We start from the raw sequence: 22,389 nt of genomic DNA, 5'->3' as shown, positions 1-22,389 counted from the left end.
ATTTATGAAATGGTTTTATTAACATATTTTGGTTTTTATTTTCGCTTGTATAAGAAAACGTGTTTGCGTACTGTCTTTAAATATTATATTTTAAAAGTCAGTAAATGGGAAACGGGCAGCAACAATAAGCACCGGGGCTCGATTTTTCTCTCGGCAGCCCTATGCCCAAACATGCATGTATCTAAATATTTTTAAGCGGCTATTAGCTATTTCTAAAATGTCTAATGCAGATATAAAAGCAATATATATTTTATAAATTATCATTACTTTGTTTTTGTTATATATTTATATTTAAAATTAACGAATCTTATGCTTCCTCTACACTCTCTGGAAGTTACCGAACCAAAGGTCTACCGAATACGGTCGAGGTCGCCGAAACATTAGAGCGGGCAGACCTGAGCTCGACCGAAGTAGCCCCGAATTAACACATTAAATTTTTCGTCCTTGCCCAACCATGGCCTACTTCCAGAGAGTGTGGAGGAAGCATTAGACCCTATGCAATGAGCATGGATGCTATTCGCACATTTAAAGTTTTTTTTCTTACATAAAATTTTTTTTTATTATATGGAGGCATTTTTAAAATATTTCTTTTGATTTACATCAGTTATGTTTAATTTAAAATTAATGTATTAACCTTTACTTGTACCGAAAAATAATTCTTAAGAAAACTTTAAGAACTCAAAATAATATTTAAAAAATGGTCTCCGATAACAGTTCAGTAGTAAAAAATATAAACTAGAAATTTAATATAAAAAAACATTCAGTTTAAAAAATTGTGCTACATTGTCGATTAAAATCCAGCGCCACACTTTCTCAAGGAGATTGCAGTTCATAAGTTAATTATCTTTCCAATAAATTTTAGCGCCGCTCTGCTCGCCCAAATGAAGTTTTTATGATTAAATAGTTGTTTAATTAATTAAAATGTCTTTAATATTTTACACTGTATGAAAGCTGAGCACAAATTTAATGTCTCAATCAAAAATAAAATAGCATTTCGTAGTAAAAATAATACATTTTTTCTAAATTAAAAACTTTGCTGGACGAAAATAATAAGTGGTGACAAGATTTTGAAAATATCAAAAGACGCTAAAAAATAAGGTCATCTTAGACATTTTTGTTCGGATATTCAGCGCTCCGGATACTAAAATAAAAGTCACCTCGGTCATTTTTGCTCGAAGAGGACAAAGTAGGACATAGTTTTGCAGAGGACGTCTGGTCACCTTATAATATAAATACATATATGGATTAGAACGTAACGTTTTTTTTTGCTGCAAACAATTATACATATTCTGAAAAAATATACAAAAATTTATCACTGCACGGACGAATAAGTTAAAATTGAACTTTCAAGACCAGCGAGTGTATAAATAACAAACATCTGTATTAATTATTATGTGGTATGATTTAAACGGTTTGAGTATGATTTAATGTGCTTAGAAACCACGTAAAATGTGTAATTATATTTAAATAATATTGATAAATTTATTTTTCGAAACTAAATAGGCTAATAAGCAGGATTTTAAGATATGTTACTACATACAAAACTCAATTTCTGTTTATTTTTTTATTTATTATTTTACTAATTGATTTAGCTAATATAGCTTATTATTTATACACTAAGCAAATATATTAATTTTTGCAACATCGTCCTATCTAATATAAGCATATATAATATTGTTGAAATGGAGCAATATCTACCGTAGATTTAATTAATTTCTTATAAAAATACTAATTAAAAATTTTCAAATTTTCTATTAAATGTTTCTTATTCAGCTATCGACTTTTCATACAATTTTTTTAGCTATTCTTAATGCTTTGACTGCCGTATTTCTACATTGTTGGTTTGTTTTCTATTTTTCATTTAAAATCTTATATTTTACTCATTTTGTTTTTGATTCGTCTCTTCGCGATTTTGGATTGAATCAATGTTCTATTCTAAAATTACATTGCCGTTTTTATTTTACTATCCACCAATTTTAATCTGTAAAAGTTCCGTTATAGAATCTTAATTGTCATACAATTTAAATTGTATTCATTGTATATTAGTAGGTAAGATTATTTTTCTTCGCATCGCTACTCTTTATATTCAGCGATAATAATGTTTTATAAATGAGAATACAACTATTAAGTTTTTAAGCGATAAATGAGTTTAATTCAATCAAAATGACGGTTATCTATAATATATCTAAAATTCACTGGACGTTATTTAAGTTCTTAAGTTTATAAAAAAAAAAAAATGGGATTTACCGATTGAAATGTCAAGTCCGCGTCAAGGGTAGTCGTTGAACGAAATAGAAAGTGAAAGTTGCAATCCTTATCACCCCCACCCCCTCCATGACACCTGTGATCGAACATGATTAGAGGGTTGAGATGGACGATTCGAGCGATCAGTTCTTCGGTAGCTACCGCTCTGGTGGCATCTAATCCTTTCCGCTGGAAAACGCCGACCATGGACGAAGAATTTCTGGCGACCAACGCGCATTGGACTCAGCTGAAAGATGACTGGGAGCCTTACGCCATCGATCTGGACGACGGTCTTCCCGGATACGCGGCCAGCTGCTTCATGATGCCCGCCATGAGCACCCTCGACCTGAACGAGTCTCCGTATTCGCTCAATCACTTCGAGAAAGTTCTGAAACAACGCGCGATCTGCCGTCAGGAACGGGAGCTGCCGTCCTTGATCGAGATTTACTCCATGATCGACAGCGAATTTTCTTCGATCGACTCGTACGCCGAAGACGAAGAGCTGAACGAGTTACCGAATTACGTTCCCAACAGTTTGCCGTCGTCCTTCGACGACCTGTCGTTCGATAATTCCACACCGGAATCCAAAGAATTGGACGACGAAGACAGAAATTCGCCTCTTTATCGCGACCTCTTTCAGATAATAAGCGATATGAACGCGTCTATTCCGTTATACATAGAAGAAGATAAAGAGGAAGCGTTGGCCGTTCAGAGACTGTTGCCGCCTTCGATCCTCGAGTCGAATTCTTCGCTCAGCGAAGACCTCTCCACTGTGATCGAGCGCTTAGATATAAATTGCGACTCGAATAATAATCTAGAAACTATCGAATGCGGTTTAGACGACGACGACGCCGACGCCGACGCCGATAAAAGCTCCAACATCATAGAAAAGTCAATTCCGTTCAAAGATGTCCAAAGCTTCTGGCACAGTCTCGCCGAAAGCGTTCCGCCGCCGTCTAACGACTACGACGACGTCGTGGAAATAGAGCTGCCCGTCGACGATATCGAAAAAAGTATCGATCCCAAAAAATCTGTATTTGCCAGCTACATCAAAGAACTGCACGAACGCCATATGCGTTGGCAGTCGATTTCGGACGAAATTGAACAAGTCGCAAGCCCCGTTCCGACCGAACCGCCCGTGATCGTCGGTTATACGTTGAAACAATCTTTCGTCGACGTCGACCGAAAGAAAGCGAAAACAGAATACGACGAAATCAAGGAAGAGATTGTCAATTTGAAAAGCATCTTGGAATCGTATCCGTCTCTCGAAGATTACGATAGCTTTTTGGAAGGCGTATCTCGCGTCGAAAATAGCGACGCCATGGGATTCGAAAACAAATCGTCCTTCGATAATTTGAACGAGCCCGATTTGATAATCGATGCCATCAAAACTAACGAATCGTTTGACGAATTACTCGAGCCGGATCTAATACGCGAGTCTCGCTCGGCCGATCTGATAAAAACGACTTTCGAAGTCGATTATAAAGATTCTCTTGAAAAAAATAATGTATCGCTCGATTATTTGTGTGAGGTACAATTTAGCTTTAGACCGAATAGTTTTATATTAAGATGACGCTTATAGTAATGTATCTAACGAATGCTATTTGTTTGCTTACAGCCCCCCGAAAACGATCTACAGAAGAACTCGTCCGATAGAGTACTGTCGGAACATCAACTGCGCGTTCAACGATCTCTTCAGAAACTCAACTTGCCCGATTGGTAATTATTAAACATTCTTAATACATAATACATTATTAAATCTATTCGGATTATTTACCACTTATTTGCGACCGATCGAAAAAATTACATATTACTAAAACTACGCTACTGATAATTAATAAAATTAGTGTGGGCATTCACTTTTCGGTCATAAATATTCAATCTACACAAAAGGAAAAAATCTTTGTTGGCTTTTGTAAAATGCCATATATTACTCATAAAATGAGACTTCAGAATACGAACACTACATGTGAGACTATTCTAGAATTTGTCAGCATCAATTCTAAATGAGAATTTATTATGGTGTGATTTAGGATAATATATAAAGATATTCGTAAAGCAATTTTTTAACAAAAACTCGAATCACTGATTATTTTTTAATTATTTAATTTTGTATGGAAAGAATTATAATAACGACATCTGTTAGAATAATATACTATCTAAAATATAATTATTCCATTTTGGTGTCCTAAAATATTCAAAGTGTCTGTTAAGATTAAGTTTCATAAAAGCATGTTAACACTTGTCCAAAAGCGTCTTAATCGGAATCCAGCGAATTAAGTGTTAATATGGCTATATTTTGAGCAGTATCGCCGTACATGTACGGTAGTTGATCTTTTACTGTTTTGAGGTATCCCAGATAATTATATATTTATAATACATACATATATAACTGAAGAAATAATAAATAAAATACATTATATATATACAATATTTTTTTAAATTTAATTTAATATAAATAATTTTTATGGAAAATAATACCAATAAATTAAACAAAAAATATTTTATATTAATTTTATAAAAAATATTGAGAGCCTCAAAATTGATATAAAAAAAATTCCACAAGATCCAAATAATAGGTAGTAAAACAAATCAAAACAATAAAACTTAAGAATCACTGATTTTATCTATATAAATATAATAAGAAATAATTATGGAAAAATATGTAAAATAACTCACTTCCTGGTGTATACTAACAAATTAACAAATATGTATAAATTAACTAATTACTCAAAGGGTTAATAAATAGGCGTTTCACAACCCTAAGGCCTCATCTGCTAATCGTACTTGCCCCAAAACTTAAAAAAGCTCTGATTTTTTAATATTGAACTTTACCTGCGTATGAAAAGCATCAAGATCATTCAAAACGTTTGCAAAATACATTTTTAATGTTATATAAACCTTTTAATCATTTTTCTTGTTTTACATAATTCCAAAGAATGCTCTTACGGGTCACAAATATATGTATATATTTGCAGATTTAGCAATCTGAATGCTGAACAAAGTATCTTCATAGATAAATATCTCATATTTTATACATGGAGCTCATCAATTTGAAACTATTGCTTTATTTCTAGGCTTCAAACTGTTATTTTTTTCATTTCGTTTTCATTCCGGTTCAATTAAAAAATATTAAGTGATTAATTTTTTTAAATGTTTTTATTATGAACATTTATTATTTTAAATATGAGCATCCTATATTTTTATTCTAATCATTCAATATTTATTCTGATCTTGAATAATATAATAAAAACGACAAGGCTATTAATAAAATTCTGACTGAAATTTAATTTTTATTCTGATCCAAAGTTGATTTAAATTCTGACTATTTAATTTATTGCCTAAATAAATTTAGCCAAATTTAAAACCATTAATAAAATATTTATGATTTCACTCGCAGCTAACTTCATACGTTATTTATATTTTATTTGTGTTTACAGGTATAAAAACTCTCCAATACCCCGCGAAGGCTTCTTATTGAAAAAACGTGTCTCTGATGTCGGTACTGGTGCACGAGGTTGGGAAACTCCAGGACTCGGAAGCAAAACAACTTCTCTAGGATCCCTCGGAACCGGTGCTCCTCTTCAGAGATCGCCGCTAGCGTTGACACCACCGTCTCAACAATTAGGATACACTCGTTGGTCTACGAGCAGATTAAATTCAACTCAAGTGAGTCAAATCAAATTATTCTCTCTATAAAATACAAAATGTATCGCCATTTACTCTTTTTTCCTGCCAAAAGTCTGGGTCAAGAATATTCTCTGGCATTCTACAGAGACGTCATTTCATATTTTTACAGGGTGGGGCAAAAGTTGGCTAGTCAGTGGTCGCTTTATTAATATTTCCATGTCATTAAGATTCATAATATTTCATTAAATGATGTTTTTCTGGGCAGATCCAAGGGAATCCCTATTTATCAGCAGTGAAAACATTCTATTAAGACTTTTTACAACAGTGTTACGACTTATAATAGAATCATATCTAAACCGAAAAGTGTAATATCAAAGTGCAGACTAACTATGGAGCAATATGCAATATGCGACGTCTACTTCTTCTAGTTATTTTCCCCTGAGAGATGGGTTGGCTTAGTTTATATTTTGGACTTGACATAATGGAAGTTTTAAAAGTTTTTACGAAGTTTCACTAGATTTGAGTTTCACATTCATTGTAATATTTATACATTGCATGTAAATAAATTATGATAAGTATGTAAATGTATATATTATATTATATGTATTACATATGGAAAAGTTGAAATCATATATTTTTACTAGCATCCGTCAGATAAATTATATTTTCACTGGTAAAAATATATATCTACCCATGAAACTGTATTTCGATATGATTTCACTGAAATTATGTATTTTAAAAAATATTTTCGGGATAGATTCGAGATTTTTATTTTATTTTCTTTGAGGGATAACACAATAATTTCTTGTTTAGAATCAGGAACGTAATTTCAGCTTTTTTTAATATTTCTATTTCATTAAAATTCATAATATTTAAATATATGACATGGCTTTCTAGATCAATAATTTTTTCAAGTGCAGAATTTTTTAAAACAAAAAAATGACAAATTTGCAATGTTACAGATAAGTAAATAAAATTAGTTTTTATATCATATTTATCATCTATTGAATTTTTTTTTTAAAAATTAAAAATTTAGGAAGAGCTAGACTTTCGTTTTAAAAAATCAGATAAAAACTGATGTCAGGCATTGTGTTAAATACACTTTGCAATAATATTATTATTAGATAATTTAGAAAAATATTTCCTTATGGACTCTAGATTTAATCTCAATACATCTTGTTGCCAACGATTGTATTAAATAACATGCCTCGTACACGTCTCTTTTCTTTGACGTTTAGCTGTCGAAAAATGAAAATCCTGAATTTCACAATATTTGTCATCAACATTATGAATAATTTTCTTTACAATTTTTCTTATTTATTTGCATCTTCACAAACAATACAATATTTACAATTTTTCAGACATCTCCGTGTTCATCGGCACGAAGCAGCATCAGAGGTGGTGCAGTTTCTCCACTAACGTCTCCGGCCAGACCTCCGCGCGCTCCTCGGCCGCAACGTACACCATATTTGGGCTGGAGAAGTCAAGAACGTTTAGCCTCGCCGCGCACACCTCACGAAAGGTATTAAAAAAACAATTTAAAAAAGCACTTAAAAAAAACAATATTTATTAAATAATATCAAATTATAGGTTAGCAGTATCGCTATTACCTCAAAGTCCCCCAGTGCCTACGAATGTGTCTGATGAAATTCAGACTAGCATAAAAGAAGTAACGTCGGCGATCGTACATTACGTTAGCGGATTAGAACCAAAATTGAATCAAGATAGGCTAAATGTAGATTTGGACGAAGTTTCAGCAAGTCCTAGAAACAGTCCGAGATTGTGCTGGCTCGAAAGCTCGTTTGTTGGTAAGATATATTATTTAATATAATAAATGGAAATGATTTTAAGAGATTGTAAGTTAATACATACGTTTATCAGGAACTAAACCGTTAGAATCGCCTCAAACGCCAATCGTCGTAGCTCAACTGTCTCCTCCACATAATCAACAGCAAAGGCCGCTTCAGCTGGATCTTCCTTCGTCGCGACCCACAGCGAACGGAAACGTAACCCAAGCCACCACCACTTACCAACACGGTGAGTACATCACGACGTTAACGTAATTCTCCGTTCGTAGAGCACACACATTTTATTATTTTTATGGCAATCAATGTAAATCTTTGCACACGTCTACAATGCGTCAATAGTCGACGTTTCTTTAAGGCTTTAATATACACAAAAACATAGTTATACAATACATTCACCCTTTTAAAGCCAAAGGTCTTTAATATTTAATATCAGTACAAAATACAAACTTCAATTGATTGTAGATATGTGGAAAAGTTGAATAATTCTGACTATTGTTAAAATACTGTTTATCGTTGGTAATGTGATGAATGTTTTTTTATATTATTGTTGTATATGTATGATCAAATCCAATTATCACTTTATGCATTTACACAACATTTTCTCTATTCTTATTATAAAAAAAATGTGAAATGTGATGGTTTGGACGAAGATTTGTGATAAAAATGATTAGGCGTGTTCAGAATTATTCCAACGTTTAACGATCTAGTTTATGTAAAACGTTAAGGCTTTCATGTTGATGTATTTAGATCACTTGTATCAGTCATAGGATATAAGTATCCTGCTTATTTTGAATGTACATATATTTATTTGTAATGCTTTATTTTTTGTGCAATTTTATGTGCGTAGTGTTAAATTTGTAAATTAAACGTTACACTTATTTCACTATTGTTTGTATATCGTCAAATAGAAGATTAGTTTATTTAATAATAATTAAAAAATACCAATTTTCTGTTTGAATATTGTCTTTGTTTAATGTTGTTTATATGATCGTTTAAAAATATTTCTATATTTTGTAAATTGTCTTTTCTTTAAAGATTTGTTTATAATTATTTTTTGACTGGCTCAGAGTCGCGTTAAAAAATCTTTAAATACAAATCTATTCATTCGCTTTGTAATTTATAATCTAAGGAAAAATTATAATCACCTTATAATTTATGTAAAGAATGTTTTCCTTTTGACATTTTCTGATAAATTATAATGGTTCTGATTGTTCCGTTATGTAGGTTTATAATATTTTTGACGACAATCATGTCAAGTGATTAAAACGATTTTGACGAGCGATTTAATTAATCTTATATTAATCTACGAAGCATTTAGTAATTTTACGGTGATTAAAACGATAGTTGTAAAACGAAAATATTTTATATCTGTATGCACATTGTATAATTTTTAATTATTTTTATTTGCTCTCTATTTGATTTATCGATATTTTAAGCTTCTGCCTTATTTTGTATTGATTGTAAATTATTATTAAATTCGAATATGAACATTTTCAATTTTAAATCAACTTGTAGATTATTGTTTAATTTTTGATGTAACATTTAAAGAATATTTATTAAAATTAATTCTATTAAAAACAACTTTTATATGATACTATTGTAATCACATTTTTTAGATATTGTAAAAACTTTTTTAAATAAAAAATGTTTGTTTATTTTGCTTGTTTTTATTATTTTATCGCTTACACCTTTATTTTGCAAATTTATTAGTACTTAAACTATCTATTTATATGAATGTTTATATTGAATATGAAAATAGTGTCCAGTTATTCGAGCGCAATCGATGATATCTATGATCAGTTTGTCCTTCACCTACCTCAGTCATTGCCATCCGTCATCATATCCATTGCTAACATATTAACGCATAGGTGTATATTTACTAACAATTCTAGATTGGCTGCAATCGGAGCACTCCTTTATCAATTTGGCTATAAATAAGCCGTCTCCAGGGTCTACTACGCTCGAAGACGTGTTAGATTCTTTGTTAGGACTCCCGCCATCAGCGCCGAGGATCATTTCCCCTCAAAATAGTCCGAGGAGGGCTCCGAGCCCTTATTACATACTCGGCTCGCAGGTTTGTGTTATTTGGACAAAGCTAAAATGATTATGTTACATGATTTGCGTTCGTATATTTTTTGCGGTTATATTTGCAGAGTCGTTACAGCGACTGTAGCAATAGCCAAACGAATAGTTTGCAATTAAGTCTTTCCAGCAAGACAGATGAAAAATCTGAATATCACTCCGCGCGACACCTATCTGAGGAGACATGCGTATCTGTGGATTATTCGCACCAAGATGGCGAGAGATATGATAGGAGGAGGTCAAGTGCCGAGTCCAGTAGCTGCTCGACGTTGGCACCAGGTAGGAATGACATGTAAGGCCTTTCGTTCCAAATTTTTATTCATCTCCACTTCTCTCAAACTATCAATCAGGACTGTGTAAGGAATGATAATAGATGTTTATAACTGAGGATATAAATATACATATATAATATCATACTGCATGATTGAATTTGCATCAATGGTATTTGCATATAAATGTTGGCGTGAAGTATTATTGAAATCAGAGACGGTCTGGAGCACTACAGTCTGGAATTTATGATTTTACACTAAATCTAGTGTGACTGAAATGCTTTACCTATAATAAGCGATATACAATTGTAAGTGAATACGTATAAAGTTGTTACAATATGCAAATCACAGAAATACCACACTTCGAGCGTAGCTATATAACTTGAAACACTTTCAAGCCGTCTCTGATTAAGCGAAGGATCGATATATTTAAAAGTAGTCTATATTTATACAGATTATTTCATGTACAAATCAAATTAGACTTGTATCTACAACTGGATTTGGAACGAAAGCATGCTGGCTACTTTTAAGTGTATCATTCTGTATTTATTTCGAATATACTACATATGCTGGCATAAATAAGCATGATAAATAAACTGTTAAAAATGTAAGAATAATAAGAATGATTACTTATGAAAGCTATTTAAAACATCTATCTATATATGTATATTCTTCGTAATGATACTCTGTTATTATTCTATCATAGAAAAATTAGTTTATTGTGTTACGGAAGTGCATGCTAGCAATTCAGATAAAAACAAACCAATCTTCTTCTAATGCTGTATAAATATTGTGAAGTTTCAGAGCTATAAATATAACAATTCAATTCTTACTATTTGTTAAAATAACTTGCTTGTCGCATCGAGCGAAACTACTTAATATCTCTATTTACTTCAACGTTAAAAATAGAGAATATTTTAGATTAGTATAATTGTATAAAGTATAATATTAAACTAATATTTTTCATGCAATACGAGAGAAAGTCAGCTATGTAACGACGCTTACTCTTAAACAAACCCCTGAAAACTGACATTGTAAAATTTTATTGGCTGCTGTCAGAACCAAGCAGCGACCTCATCATAATATGTCCCTAAACCAATGAAAATCTGTAGGAGCAAGGTTAAAGCTATATGGTGGATGCTTGTTAATTCGCTATACGCCTCAGTAAAAATCTTCTGTAGCGGACCAATTTGGTTCTCATTTTCAATACTATTGCACCCAATTACAGATAGCTTGCCGTGGGTCAGGCTTCGTTCTGTAGTCACTAAGACATTTATATAGTTGTCTTTTGGCTTTGCTCTCCAGCATCACTAATCTATTTAAGGAAACAGATAGCGGATATCGGATATGCGGGAGGCAGTGGTTAGTCGCGCTCCACATATCTAAAATTCACTAAAAAGATGTACCTGAAAACAAAATCATCAATCATCGCATCAACAGCTATGTGGCAGCGACAAGCATAAGGGCAAAGCCTCGTGGCGACGGGCCCGAGAGTTAACTCTTTCTTTGTGGTCCACGCTTATCTCCAAAACTGTTACTATCCAACCATAGCTCGAATCCGTTATCCTTGGCATCTGGTGGAGGGAAAGGGGTTCTCAGAACCTAATTTATAGATTTGGATGACTCGTCGAAATTTCCATTGACGAGTCATTTTTTTCCTTGAAAACAATTTTTAAGTGGTATAAATCGGCGACTAATGCCTGAAAGACCTGGGTTCGAATCTGGGTATTTTTTAATTTTCATCGTGTTTGGGCGATCAGAATTAGTTACTATTATTTAACTATAATTCCGATCCGCTAATAAATAATTTAGTAGGTTGTGCATAGTGACATCTATAGTGCATAGTTTAAAATTAATAAAATAGACTTGATTTTCGTTTGATTTCTCACTGCTTACATAGTAGTTGTTATGTTTACCCCATTGTAACGCATTGGGTTAAAGCATATCGTGTTGCAACGGAAGATTTTCAATAAATAAATAAAAATCTCGTTTGGTATGGGACATGCGGTTGTCAAAATATAGAATAAAACAAAATGAAACATCACTTTATAAAAGGAGCGAACATTGTTTCGCCTCTTATAAACCTCGTAAGTACTTTACGCCATAATATTTCCTATGGACTACACTAGTTGATAAGCTCAGGTGGCCCTAGTCATCTGACAGATCAAATCTGACCAGAATATTATCTTATTTCCACCTTCACAGCAATTAGGGGAAAGAACTACTTTGTGATGAGGCTCATCTCCGGCTTTCTCCAGTGGGAGGAACATCCTCCTACCTGCACTTGACAGGCAATGATCATCATACAAGGGCGGCATTTGTGGATCTCCTTTGGTGCTTGATAATGGTACTCATTAAGAGACGCCACCATCTTGCAAACCCTGTTTTTTTCTTTTTGCTCTTTTTGACTGGAAAGAGCTCCAATCGCTTCATTAAAAAATGTATGCTGCTACTTCAATTTGTATATTATTTACTGACTTTCCCTCGTATTAATTTATTCTTCCTAATGAGTGATACTATCTTACTTACTATATTAGGATACTAATTTATTTTAGAATAGCATGAAAAATGTATTTGTAATTTAAATGTAGTATGAATTTAGCTTGTAGCTACAATAATAAATATATATAAAAACTTGGAAACTTTAAAAATAGTATTGGATATGGTTGTGGAAAAAGTATCATGTAAAGCAGTGAAGAAGCTCAAGACAAATAAATACTTTGCTAACATGGAAAATAACACAATAAGCTAGTATTGATTAAATAATGCACTGAAATTATTATTTTAGGCGTTATTCTGAAAGAAATGTTTTATTTTTTATTCATTTAGGTATGGATGGAGCTGATAAAGAAGATAATAGCAGTATAGTATCATTGCCAAAATATAGGATCAGAGCAAAATCAGCACTCGGTGGGAAACATTCTTCCAGGAGGCAGAGCGAGCCCGCCGCCGCTCAAAAGAGTCACTCCTTGGACAGGCGTACAAGTTACGACTCTAGAATATCTAAGGGTGATAACAACTTATCAAAATCCTCCTTGACAGAAAACCAGCAATCTAAAACGTCGCTTAAGTCTATCGCTTCGATTAATACAGACGGCAGCGCCGAGGATCTATTGGTACACTGTCGATACACTAAATGTACGTCGGCTGCAATACATTCGGAAGCTCGACGACATTATAAAAGTTGCCACAATTGCAACTATCTTTATTGCTCAAGGGAATGCAGAAGAGCTCACTGGGAGAGGCATCGTAAGATTTGCCTTCATTCCCGAGCGAGCACTCTCTGTCGGCAGATATTATCAACGGCTAAAGAAGACGTAGATTCGCTTCACCACATCAGTCTCATAGCTCAGAAAGGATATCTTTCACAAGGCAGGGGAGTGGTCAAAATATTCTTCACGAGTCCCGACGCCGCCGAGAAGTTCACGACGAACGGCTTTCAAAATCTGGGCGAACCGGTGTTTGTGAAATGGCCCGAACTACTGCCAAACGAAATGGGACCAGAATTATACACCGAACTGGTGAAACTATGCAAAAGCTACAACCCCGAAACGCGTCTAGTGTTGTACGTGGCTGTTTGCATCGTAAGCGAAGTGCCGACTAAAGGAGCCGCTGTAAAATGGGAACGCCAGATTGTTTCTCGATGTGCTAAATTACGTCTAAGCAGCACCGTGTCAATTTACTCAAGTCCCAAAGCCAAAGTTAGAAATAAAGATCAAGTTAAAAAAGATAAAGACACATTAACGAAAACTGAGAGCACCGACACTCTCATTTTAGCCTCGAATTCAGCAAACATACACCAAAGAAACAACATTACGGTACAAAAGATAAGAGAGGTATCTTTCCATAACATTCAAACGCAACTGCAAAATCGAGGAGTGAATCTGAAGAGACATTATCCGGAAGTTTATGCTAAGCTTTGTTCGTACGTCGAAGGCACCTGTGATAAATTTACACCAATTACAGTCTATCCGAGAGACAATATAACGGGAAAGTCTTTCATGTGCGTAATCATGCCTGAAACGGAACCGGAAAAGTTTCACTCACTGCCAACCGATAGTACTGAATGTCATACTATCGATGTCAGCGTCGATCATTCCGATCAAGTTTCCACGCCCATGTAGTAAACGGTTAATATTTTGTAGATAGGATAATTAATTGTTAAAAACTAATGGAAATTGTCCAACGTTCTTTACATCTTTGACAGTGTTGTTGTAGTGTTTTTATTTTAAAGCATAAAGAATTTTACTATTAACAATGTATAACGTCATGTAAGAAACGCTTATTCAAGATCAAAAATTCTATTTATAATTTAGTTGTTAAGAAATTATAATGCACATTATATTTATACATATATATTCTGCTTACAACTGTGCGTGTGAATGTGGAGAGAATGCTAATCTACAGCTATGAATCTATCAACAGTATATGTAAAATTTTTACTACTACTAAAAAATATACCTATATCATGTTATAATTTAATGAAAATATCATACTTTATCATACTATACATATAAATATTTGACTGAATCTTAACGGGCTAAAATTAAGTACGCAATATATCGATTTCATGATTCATATTATTGCTGTGCCAAATTATTAAATAAAAGTTTAATTGATGAACGTCAAATTAATCATTTAATATATTATTTTATATTCTAAATCTAAAATATAAATTCATTCATTAGATCATTTTCAATTAACATCTCTTGTTGTCTTTTTTTGGCTTATAATATTACATAATTTTATAAGTGAATGGCTGAGAATACAGGGAGACTAAATGAAAAAAATTACTTGTAATTTAACTTTTTTGATAAAACATATTGCTCCAATGATTTATATTATACATTTCAGTTAGAATGCTGTATTTGCTATACTTATATTCTAAATTTATCTTGAATTTAACATTTTCCCAAAATTTTAACAAATTTAAAAAGTAGTTTTGGTGTCGAACAATTAAATCGTCGATACTAAAGATATCTGAGCAGATTCGGCTTATTTATGGATTAAAGTGTCATAATATATTTATTTTGCAATATAGGAATGCTAGTAGTTTTTTAAACAATTTATTCACTAATAAATATAAAAAAACATTGGTATTGAATTTTAAATAATCGAGAATCTCAAAATTATGAGATAAATAAGTTAGTAATGATATTACTTATAAAATGGTTATGGATCATCAGCCGTGATCTATTTGACCAAGTTCATTTTAGTCTATATCAGACTAATTGGGCTTGGTCTCCATGTATTTTCAGCCGTCCGAGTGTTTGCAATAACTGTTGATGATAATAAATATTATTTTAATGACATGTTATAATAAGAAGGATTTTTAAGTGATATTTATTGATTTGTTAAGATTTAATCTAAAATACTATATCGGATTGATTATATGTAACATTTATAATGTTTACTTTTTTACATAAATATGGTACATTCCATTCTTTCGAAAAATATATATTTCATTCTGATGACATTAAAAAATATATATTGTATAAATTTGCATTTATTGTATGTAACATGCGTTTTTATTACTTAACTAAATGTTGAATTAGTGAAATTTTTTAGAATTGTTTAAATAAAATTTAACACTCGTTGATGTATATCACAATAGTAATAGATTTATTGAAATATTTCGTACGGAAACAAATGTGAGTTATAAATAGATTTTGTAATCGAATTTTATTTATCGATATATATTTAATCAAATATTTTGCTCCAAGGTCGCCAATATGTAAAGGATGACATAGAGATAGAATTTGTATGCAACAGTAATATAATTGTTTTTCTAATTGAATACTCCTAGAGATCGAAATCGTTTTGAATTGCGTTACATTTCTGTTGTATGTTATATTAATTAAATGGTAAAACAGTGAGCTTGACTAAAATAAAATGTATAAATTAATTTTTGTGAAGAACGCAGTAAGACTGAAGACGAAACAACCACGTAAAAATCATCGGCAGCGATGCGACATACAAAAAACTCTACTTTTCAATTGTTGCTACACACGTGGTGAATTGTGATTAAACGATATTTATTTTTATAGTTATTTTTGCTGCTTTATATATATATATATATATAAAAAAAATGATCGATAGCATATTATAGTTACGGTGCCAGAGTATTTATGTTTTATATAACGTGAAAATGTATATCATTTTCAACCATCAAAACATATTTTATTCGTGTTGTTTAAATATTTTTTGATATATATGGCTCATAAATATTTACAAAACATGTTCTTGTTTTAAGCTAATAATGTTTTTTATGAAAGTTTTAAAAACAATTAGCCAAAGTTATTGAGAAATATTGAACCGAGTACCCTGATAGAAGAATGCCTGTTAGCTTGGAATGATATTTAATATTTGAAATACATACACATATATTATTATACAATAAAATAATTTTTGTTCATACTGATTTTTATTTTTAATCTAATAAGATATAAGAAAAACCTCAAAGCTAGAAGAAAACTGGAATGCAGTATAAAAATATTTACCTAAATATACATTGAATTATATAGCAATAAAAAATGTTATTCAGGCAGATTAGAATTGCCTGATATATAGTATTATTGCACAAATTTAATTTACACCGATATACAGATAAAATTCGGGTGTCGGCATCAAGCGGCGGTGTCGAATTAGGAAAATTACCCGCAGGGAAGAAACTGTAAAAGTGGTGAGTCTCTCTGTTCTCCTCGAGTATCTGAATTCTGAGTATTTTATAGAATTCTTCCAATCAAAAATTACATATAGAAGTAACCCAAAGATTCCAATTTGAAACATTGAAATTTGTGACAAACGATAGTTTGATAAATAAAATTCCAAGTTTTTGCCGATAAATGGCGACGTAAGTTGAGATAAAAGTGATTATGCTAACTGATTTTCGAGTCGAGTATGTAAGTTTAGCAATGTTAAGGTCAGAATAGCGTAGTCCATAAGGTCTTAGGCCGGTTTCACCCGTGCCGGATGGATTCACCCGGCACAGGGCCCGCGCTGTGTAGTGGGGATGGTGTTGTAAGGGCTAGTACCTACCATTTTAGACGTGCCAGACGAATCCATCCGGCGCCGGCTCGATGCTGGCTGCCGGGTTGTCGCCAGCTGCGCTCACTACAACTGTCCGGCGCCGGGTACCGGGTTGAGTTTGGTGGGGGTAAAACTCAAACATGAACCGGGCCGTTGACAGTGATTGTGGTATCTTGTAATAAAATTATTAAATATATTTCTCGTGTTTAGGCAATAGCGGAAGAAATAGACCTCGAAATTTTAATTATATTAATATAATCTCTTTTAATTATCTTGGTAGAATACATACAAAAATAAAATCCTAACGCGAAATGCGTGGAAGGACTTTTGTGAAGCTGTTAATCCTAAATGACTGGCATCAGTTGACGGGGTATAGGTCGGGTTGGGAAGAAACCGGCCAGAGACCGGCCACGTGCGAAAGCTTTGTAAACGGCGCCAGCCCGGTGCCGGGTGAATCCATCCGGCACGTGTGGAACCGGCCTTAGACTGATGATCTAGAAGCCGCGGTTTCTAGGCATGGCAACAGACTCGAAATTTTATTTATAAAAATGTGCTATTATTAAAAACCAGCCCCAGCTGTAAAGTATCATGTATTGATTATAAATTATATTACACATAATAATTTATAATTAATTATATAGATGTCACTGATTCCCAGACTTTCAATTGGTGGTTAATACTTACTTGTAGATATTCATTATGTCCGACTTACTCAGTTAGACAGATTTGCCTCATTGTAATGCATTGAGCAGATTAGAAGGAAAAATAAAAAATAAAAATAAGCAAAATTTAAAAATACACACAGCTTTAATTCAAATAAGATTATTTAAGGAAATCTGGCTTGAAAAATATGATTGTTTAAAAGTTGCTGGTTGATATTTATATGATTCAATTTCATCTAAGCTTTTAGTCCAGCCTCAATCAGTTAATTTAACCGTCGTTGAGATAATTCGATCTTATTTAACTTTTTTTCCTTGACTATATTTTGTTTATGAACTTCAATATTATGAGATACGATACCATGAGCCCTTTATTATGAGAATTCCATAACTCCATGACGTCTTCAGCACCAACCTCCAATCAAGCTGTGAACATTACTGCAGCCGTGGGAAAATTTTGACTAAATAAGAAGTACAAACCTTTGTCAATGCACTGTTCATGGTTTTTTTACAAGCCCTCGACCTCAAATATGCTTCAAAATGTACATTCAAACTCAATTTTTCTAGAAAAGATTTAATAAGAAATAGAATTTTCGGTGCCGATAAGTTTAAAATTAATTATTCTTGCTGTGTTAGACCATTTGTCGCATTGGAGTCGAGACAAACAGCGAGAGATCTCAAAGGACATCATTCTTCCGTCAGCTTCTCCACCAGCGCTCAGAGAAAAGCACACAAAACTTTACTATAGTTCGTTTCCGTATATGTATATACATATATGTAATACTGAATAAATTGTAAGCAGCTTTTTGGCGTATAGACGCCTAGCTGCGAAGTCTCACCCCTTGGGCCTCAAAACCTTAAAAAATTTAAATCAAAAGTTTTTTTGGTGTTGCTAATCGATTCAAGATTTTTTCAGAATCTATATTCAATTCCCAATGAATATGTAATAAAGCCAGACCCAATGACTTTCTTTACTCATTCAATGTCATAGCCAGATTTTCAAATGTCATAACGCGTAAAAACTTTCTGCGGAAGCGACACTGATTGGCAAACTTCACAATTAGGATACAAATCTCTATCACATGTCTTATAAATACTGTTTTAAAAAATATGTATGTTATGAATCGAAGTAATACCAATAATTCGGAAGATACTCTATCCTTCTAGGTTTCAATATTTTTATTATAAAAACATTATCATCAAAAAATATTAGTGTCATGTCTTTCTACCCAGTGAGTAACGCATAATCTTTTTAACTTGCTGCTTAAAAATATTTTTTTGCTGAAGCATGAAAGAAAGCAATAACTTATTTTATTACTCAAAAAGAATTTCGTGCACATTGTAACCCTACACATTTGAACAATGAGATTAAATGCATGGTTGAAACAGGATATTCGAGCTACTCATAGAGCAGATTTTTGAATTTAAGTTACAACATCTCGCAACATCGTGACAAAAGTGTCAATACAAATGCCAACACTATCACTTATATTTATTTTATTCTTTTGCAAAATTTGTATTATTGAATTTCCTAATTTTACCCCATCAATTTTAGAATCATATTCTGAGTTAAATTCCACACCATAATTCACCTCGTGTAAGTAGAAAAATCTTCTCTGATTTCATTCTTGTAAACATATCGAATTATCACTCATTTGGGATATATAATATCAGTTATCAAATATTACCGAATAATATTCGACCATAAATTCTTTATTTGTCTCAATTGTTTCCTTACCACAATAATCAATAAAACTATTTTGAGTTGTTTTAGATATATATGTTGCATTAGCAGAGACAAATTTCGATAATTGTATATCCTCCTTGAATCCTTAATTTTAAAATCTCCTCCGTTGGTTCAACCTTCATTATTTGTATCTATTAAAATTCCATAATCTCTACGACCTGTAGAAGTCTTGTTTTGATTTCCAACTGTTATAATATTATCAATAATAGGAATAAGTCTTTTATGATTTTCTTCCACTTGTTTCAATCAACTTGAAGATAAAATATTACATATTTCGTTTTGTGGTTTGTAACGTAAAAATTGTTTTGCAATTTGAATTAAAATTATATGATATTTGTTTCGTTAGTATCTTTCCAATATTCCATTCTTTTGTACTTTTGTAACGTTTCAAAATTCCAGCTTCACAATTGCATCGTGCTTCTCCTACAACTGAGGGAATAAATAATAAACAATATTTACAAAAGATCCTTTTCGTAATTGTGGAATAAACTAACTATGAACATTTATCAAAATTACATATATTTAAATACATTTTTATAATTTTATCTTGTGCTCCTATGGAAAAATGTATGTTCATGATGGAGAAAATGGATTTTCCAAGTTATTTATTTTTTAAAAAGTACAAGACTATAAAGTAAAAGACTATTTTTTGTGAGTAAAAAAACGAAAAAAGCAATCGAACAATTATGTAAAATTAAAATAAAAGGTGCTAGATTATATTTATAAATTAATTTAAAACTGTTGTGAATAATATAAATATAAAAAATTTAAATTATATATGAAATTAAATTGGTCCAAAATCAGCCGACATGATGGGTAATTACTAACATGGCTTTCCGTGATAAAATAATATCATAATTATTTACAACACATGGTGTAAAATTTTGTCAATACTTGGTCGTTCCTGAGAAAAAATTGTATATTATTTGGACGGCTGAAAACAATTCAACAAATTATAGAACAAAAATAGCTTTTTATTTTACTGCACATATTGACTTCAGTCTTGACCACGAAGAATCATAACAAACAATTCAGTTTGTTTCGAAGAATTCAAAATTTCTTCAGCCATTATCTACAATCTTAATAAAATCTGAAAATCTTGATGATGATCAATGGACTTCTTTATAACTCGCATTTGTGCAGGCCTGTGGAGTCGTTTAAAATTTTACTTATTCCGGACTCTGATTTTAATAAGATTACTTTTTGCCAGCAATGAATTGATCATTAAATAAAAAAGCCACATCTACCTAATTCATCTTAATCGACTTATTATGATATATTTAATAAAAGTTATATTTTGTAGCAGGGAAAAATGCTGGTTTCGTTTTGCTAAGTTGACCAAATCTAAATTTAAACTGAATTAGTTCTTAAAATAATAATTACTTCCAATAAGTCGGTAAGCGCAGAAAATAAACAGTCTTTAGTGCAAGAAAATGATAAAAGAGTCAATCGTGGTTATGCGTATAGTTCACAATAACCGAAAAATACATTGCACTTCTGAGCGTATCAAAAATATTATCCTTAGTTTTGGCGATGGATGAAATAATTTCTTAAACTGCTACCGGATTTGAGAAGTTTCCAGCGTTGACGTTAGCCAAATATGTACAATCTAATTGTGCATTCCTACATAATAATTGTTTTTATCATATTTAACTAGACAGTACTCACTATGCGTAGATTTGAGAAGTAAATGATCAAACATCGGAATCCATAGTTGCATATCGTTACGACTATACTTACCAGCTTTAAATGATTATAACGGCAATTTCTGAAAATATAAATCGAAGATTAGCGAGAAGATTGAAAGATGAAGAAAGAGAGTTTGGCGTGATGCACACTTTTTATTTATAGTAAAGTTTTACAATTATAAAATAATATAATTTATCGGTTGGACTTGGCCACTCTCTCGAGCTCGTCCTTCTTCTTGATGGCGTACGAGTTGGAAGAACCCTTCTCGGCGTTGATCAACTCGTCGGCCAGGCACTCGGCGATGGTCTTGATGTTGCGGAAGGCCGCCTCGCGGGATCCGGTGCACAAGAGCCAGATGGCTTGGTTCACTCTCCTCAGCGGAGAGACGTCGACGGCCTGTCTCCTGACGGTACCGGCGCGACCGATACGCGTGGAGTCCTCGCGCGGTCCGGAGTTAATGATGGCCGTGACCAGGACTTGGAGCGGGTTCATGCCCGTGAGCAAGTGGATGATCTCGAACGCGTGTTTCACTATGCGCACGGCCATAAGTTTCTTGCCGTTGTTGCGACCGTGCATCATGAGCGAGTTGGTGAGGCGCTCCACGATGGGGCACTGCGCCTTCCGGAAGCGCTTGGAAGCGTAACGACCGGCCGAATGGGGCAGGTACTTAGCGTGCTTGTCTTTGACGGCGATGTAGTCCTGGAGGGACATGTCGGACACCTCGACTCCTTCGCAGCTCCATCTGCCGAACAGCTTGATCTCGGGCATCTCCGCGGGCTGCGCCCCCGCGCTCTCGAACCCGCCCCCGTTGCGCTCGGACCCCACGTCCATTTCCATCGTGTCGACGTCGGCCATGGCTGGATCTAACAGCGCGTCCCGCTCGCTTGTCACACAGCGACCACGCGGCGCCGCAGGTTAAGGAGAAAGGCCGGCGCGACGTTGGCAACACTGCGGCTCCAACGCCGGCCATAAACCCGCGTGTTTTTCATCGTATCGTTGGACCCACCGAAACATATTATTTTGCTTTTAACTAGTTCATAAAACTGCGTAAAATACCACTTATAACTGAACGTTATTCTAAAATTTAATCACTTTTAGATAATAGTATGTGAATTCAACAAAATGCAATCCAATTTATTAACGAAAATAACAGAAATGTACACGTCTTATATTTTTTTTTAAGAACAAAGTTGCTTAAATATATTTGATGTAGATTTCAAAAAAAAAAATTA

At 33.1% G+C, this 22,389-nt stretch overlaps 2 protein-coding genes across 2 annotated transcripts in view; one reads left to right on the top strand and one right to left on the bottom strand.

Moving 5' to 3' along the window:
- LOC148235806 (uncharacterized) overlaps nucleotides 1-14,248 on the top strand; it is a 94,365-nt gene extending 80,117 nt beyond the window's left edge. The window contains exons 7-14 of the mRNA XM_088185227.1: nucleotides 3,863-3,963; nucleotides 5,685-5,913; nucleotides 7,236-7,396; nucleotides 7,465-7,682; nucleotides 7,756-7,911; nucleotides 9,575-9,756; nucleotides 9,836-10,043; nucleotides 12,863-14,248. Coding sequence (XP_088041353.1) covers nucleotides 3,863-3,963; nucleotides 5,685-5,913; nucleotides 7,236-7,396; nucleotides 7,465-7,682; nucleotides 7,756-7,911; nucleotides 9,575-9,756; nucleotides 9,836-10,043; nucleotides 12,863-14,157 — 2,550 coding nt within the window. The 3' untranslated portion in view covers nucleotides 14,158-14,248. The remainder of the gene's footprint in view (nucleotides 1-3,862; nucleotides 3,964-5,684; nucleotides 5,914-7,235; nucleotides 7,397-7,464; nucleotides 7,683-7,755; nucleotides 7,912-9,574; nucleotides 9,757-9,835; nucleotides 10,044-12,862) is intronic.
- Nucleotides 14,249-21,284: 7,036 nt separating this feature from the next.
- On the bottom strand, nucleotides 21,285-22,057 carry LOC148235805 (uncharacterized). The gene has a single exon (XM_088185228.1). It carries the CDS (start codon nucleotides 22,010-22,012, stop codon nucleotides 21,350-21,352), a length of 663 nt encoding a protein of 220 aa, XP_088041354.1. The 5' UTR covers nucleotides 22,013-22,057; the 3' UTR covers nucleotides 21,285-21,349.
- Nucleotides 22,058-22,389: the final 332 nt, after the last annotated feature.

Source organism: Plectrocnemia conspersa, unplaced genomic scaffold (genome assembly GCF_051122295.1).
Source record: "Plectrocnemia conspersa isolate PC_06_02 unplaced genomic scaffold, ASM5112229v1 ptg000004l, whole genome shotgun sequence".
NCBI classification, from domain to species: domain Eukaryota; kingdom Metazoa; phylum Arthropoda; class Insecta; order Trichoptera; family Polycentropodidae; genus Plectrocnemia; species Plectrocnemia conspersa.
The sequence above is the reverse complement of the archived record's forward strand: the minus strand, read 5'-3'. Positions and strand labels throughout refer to the sequence as shown.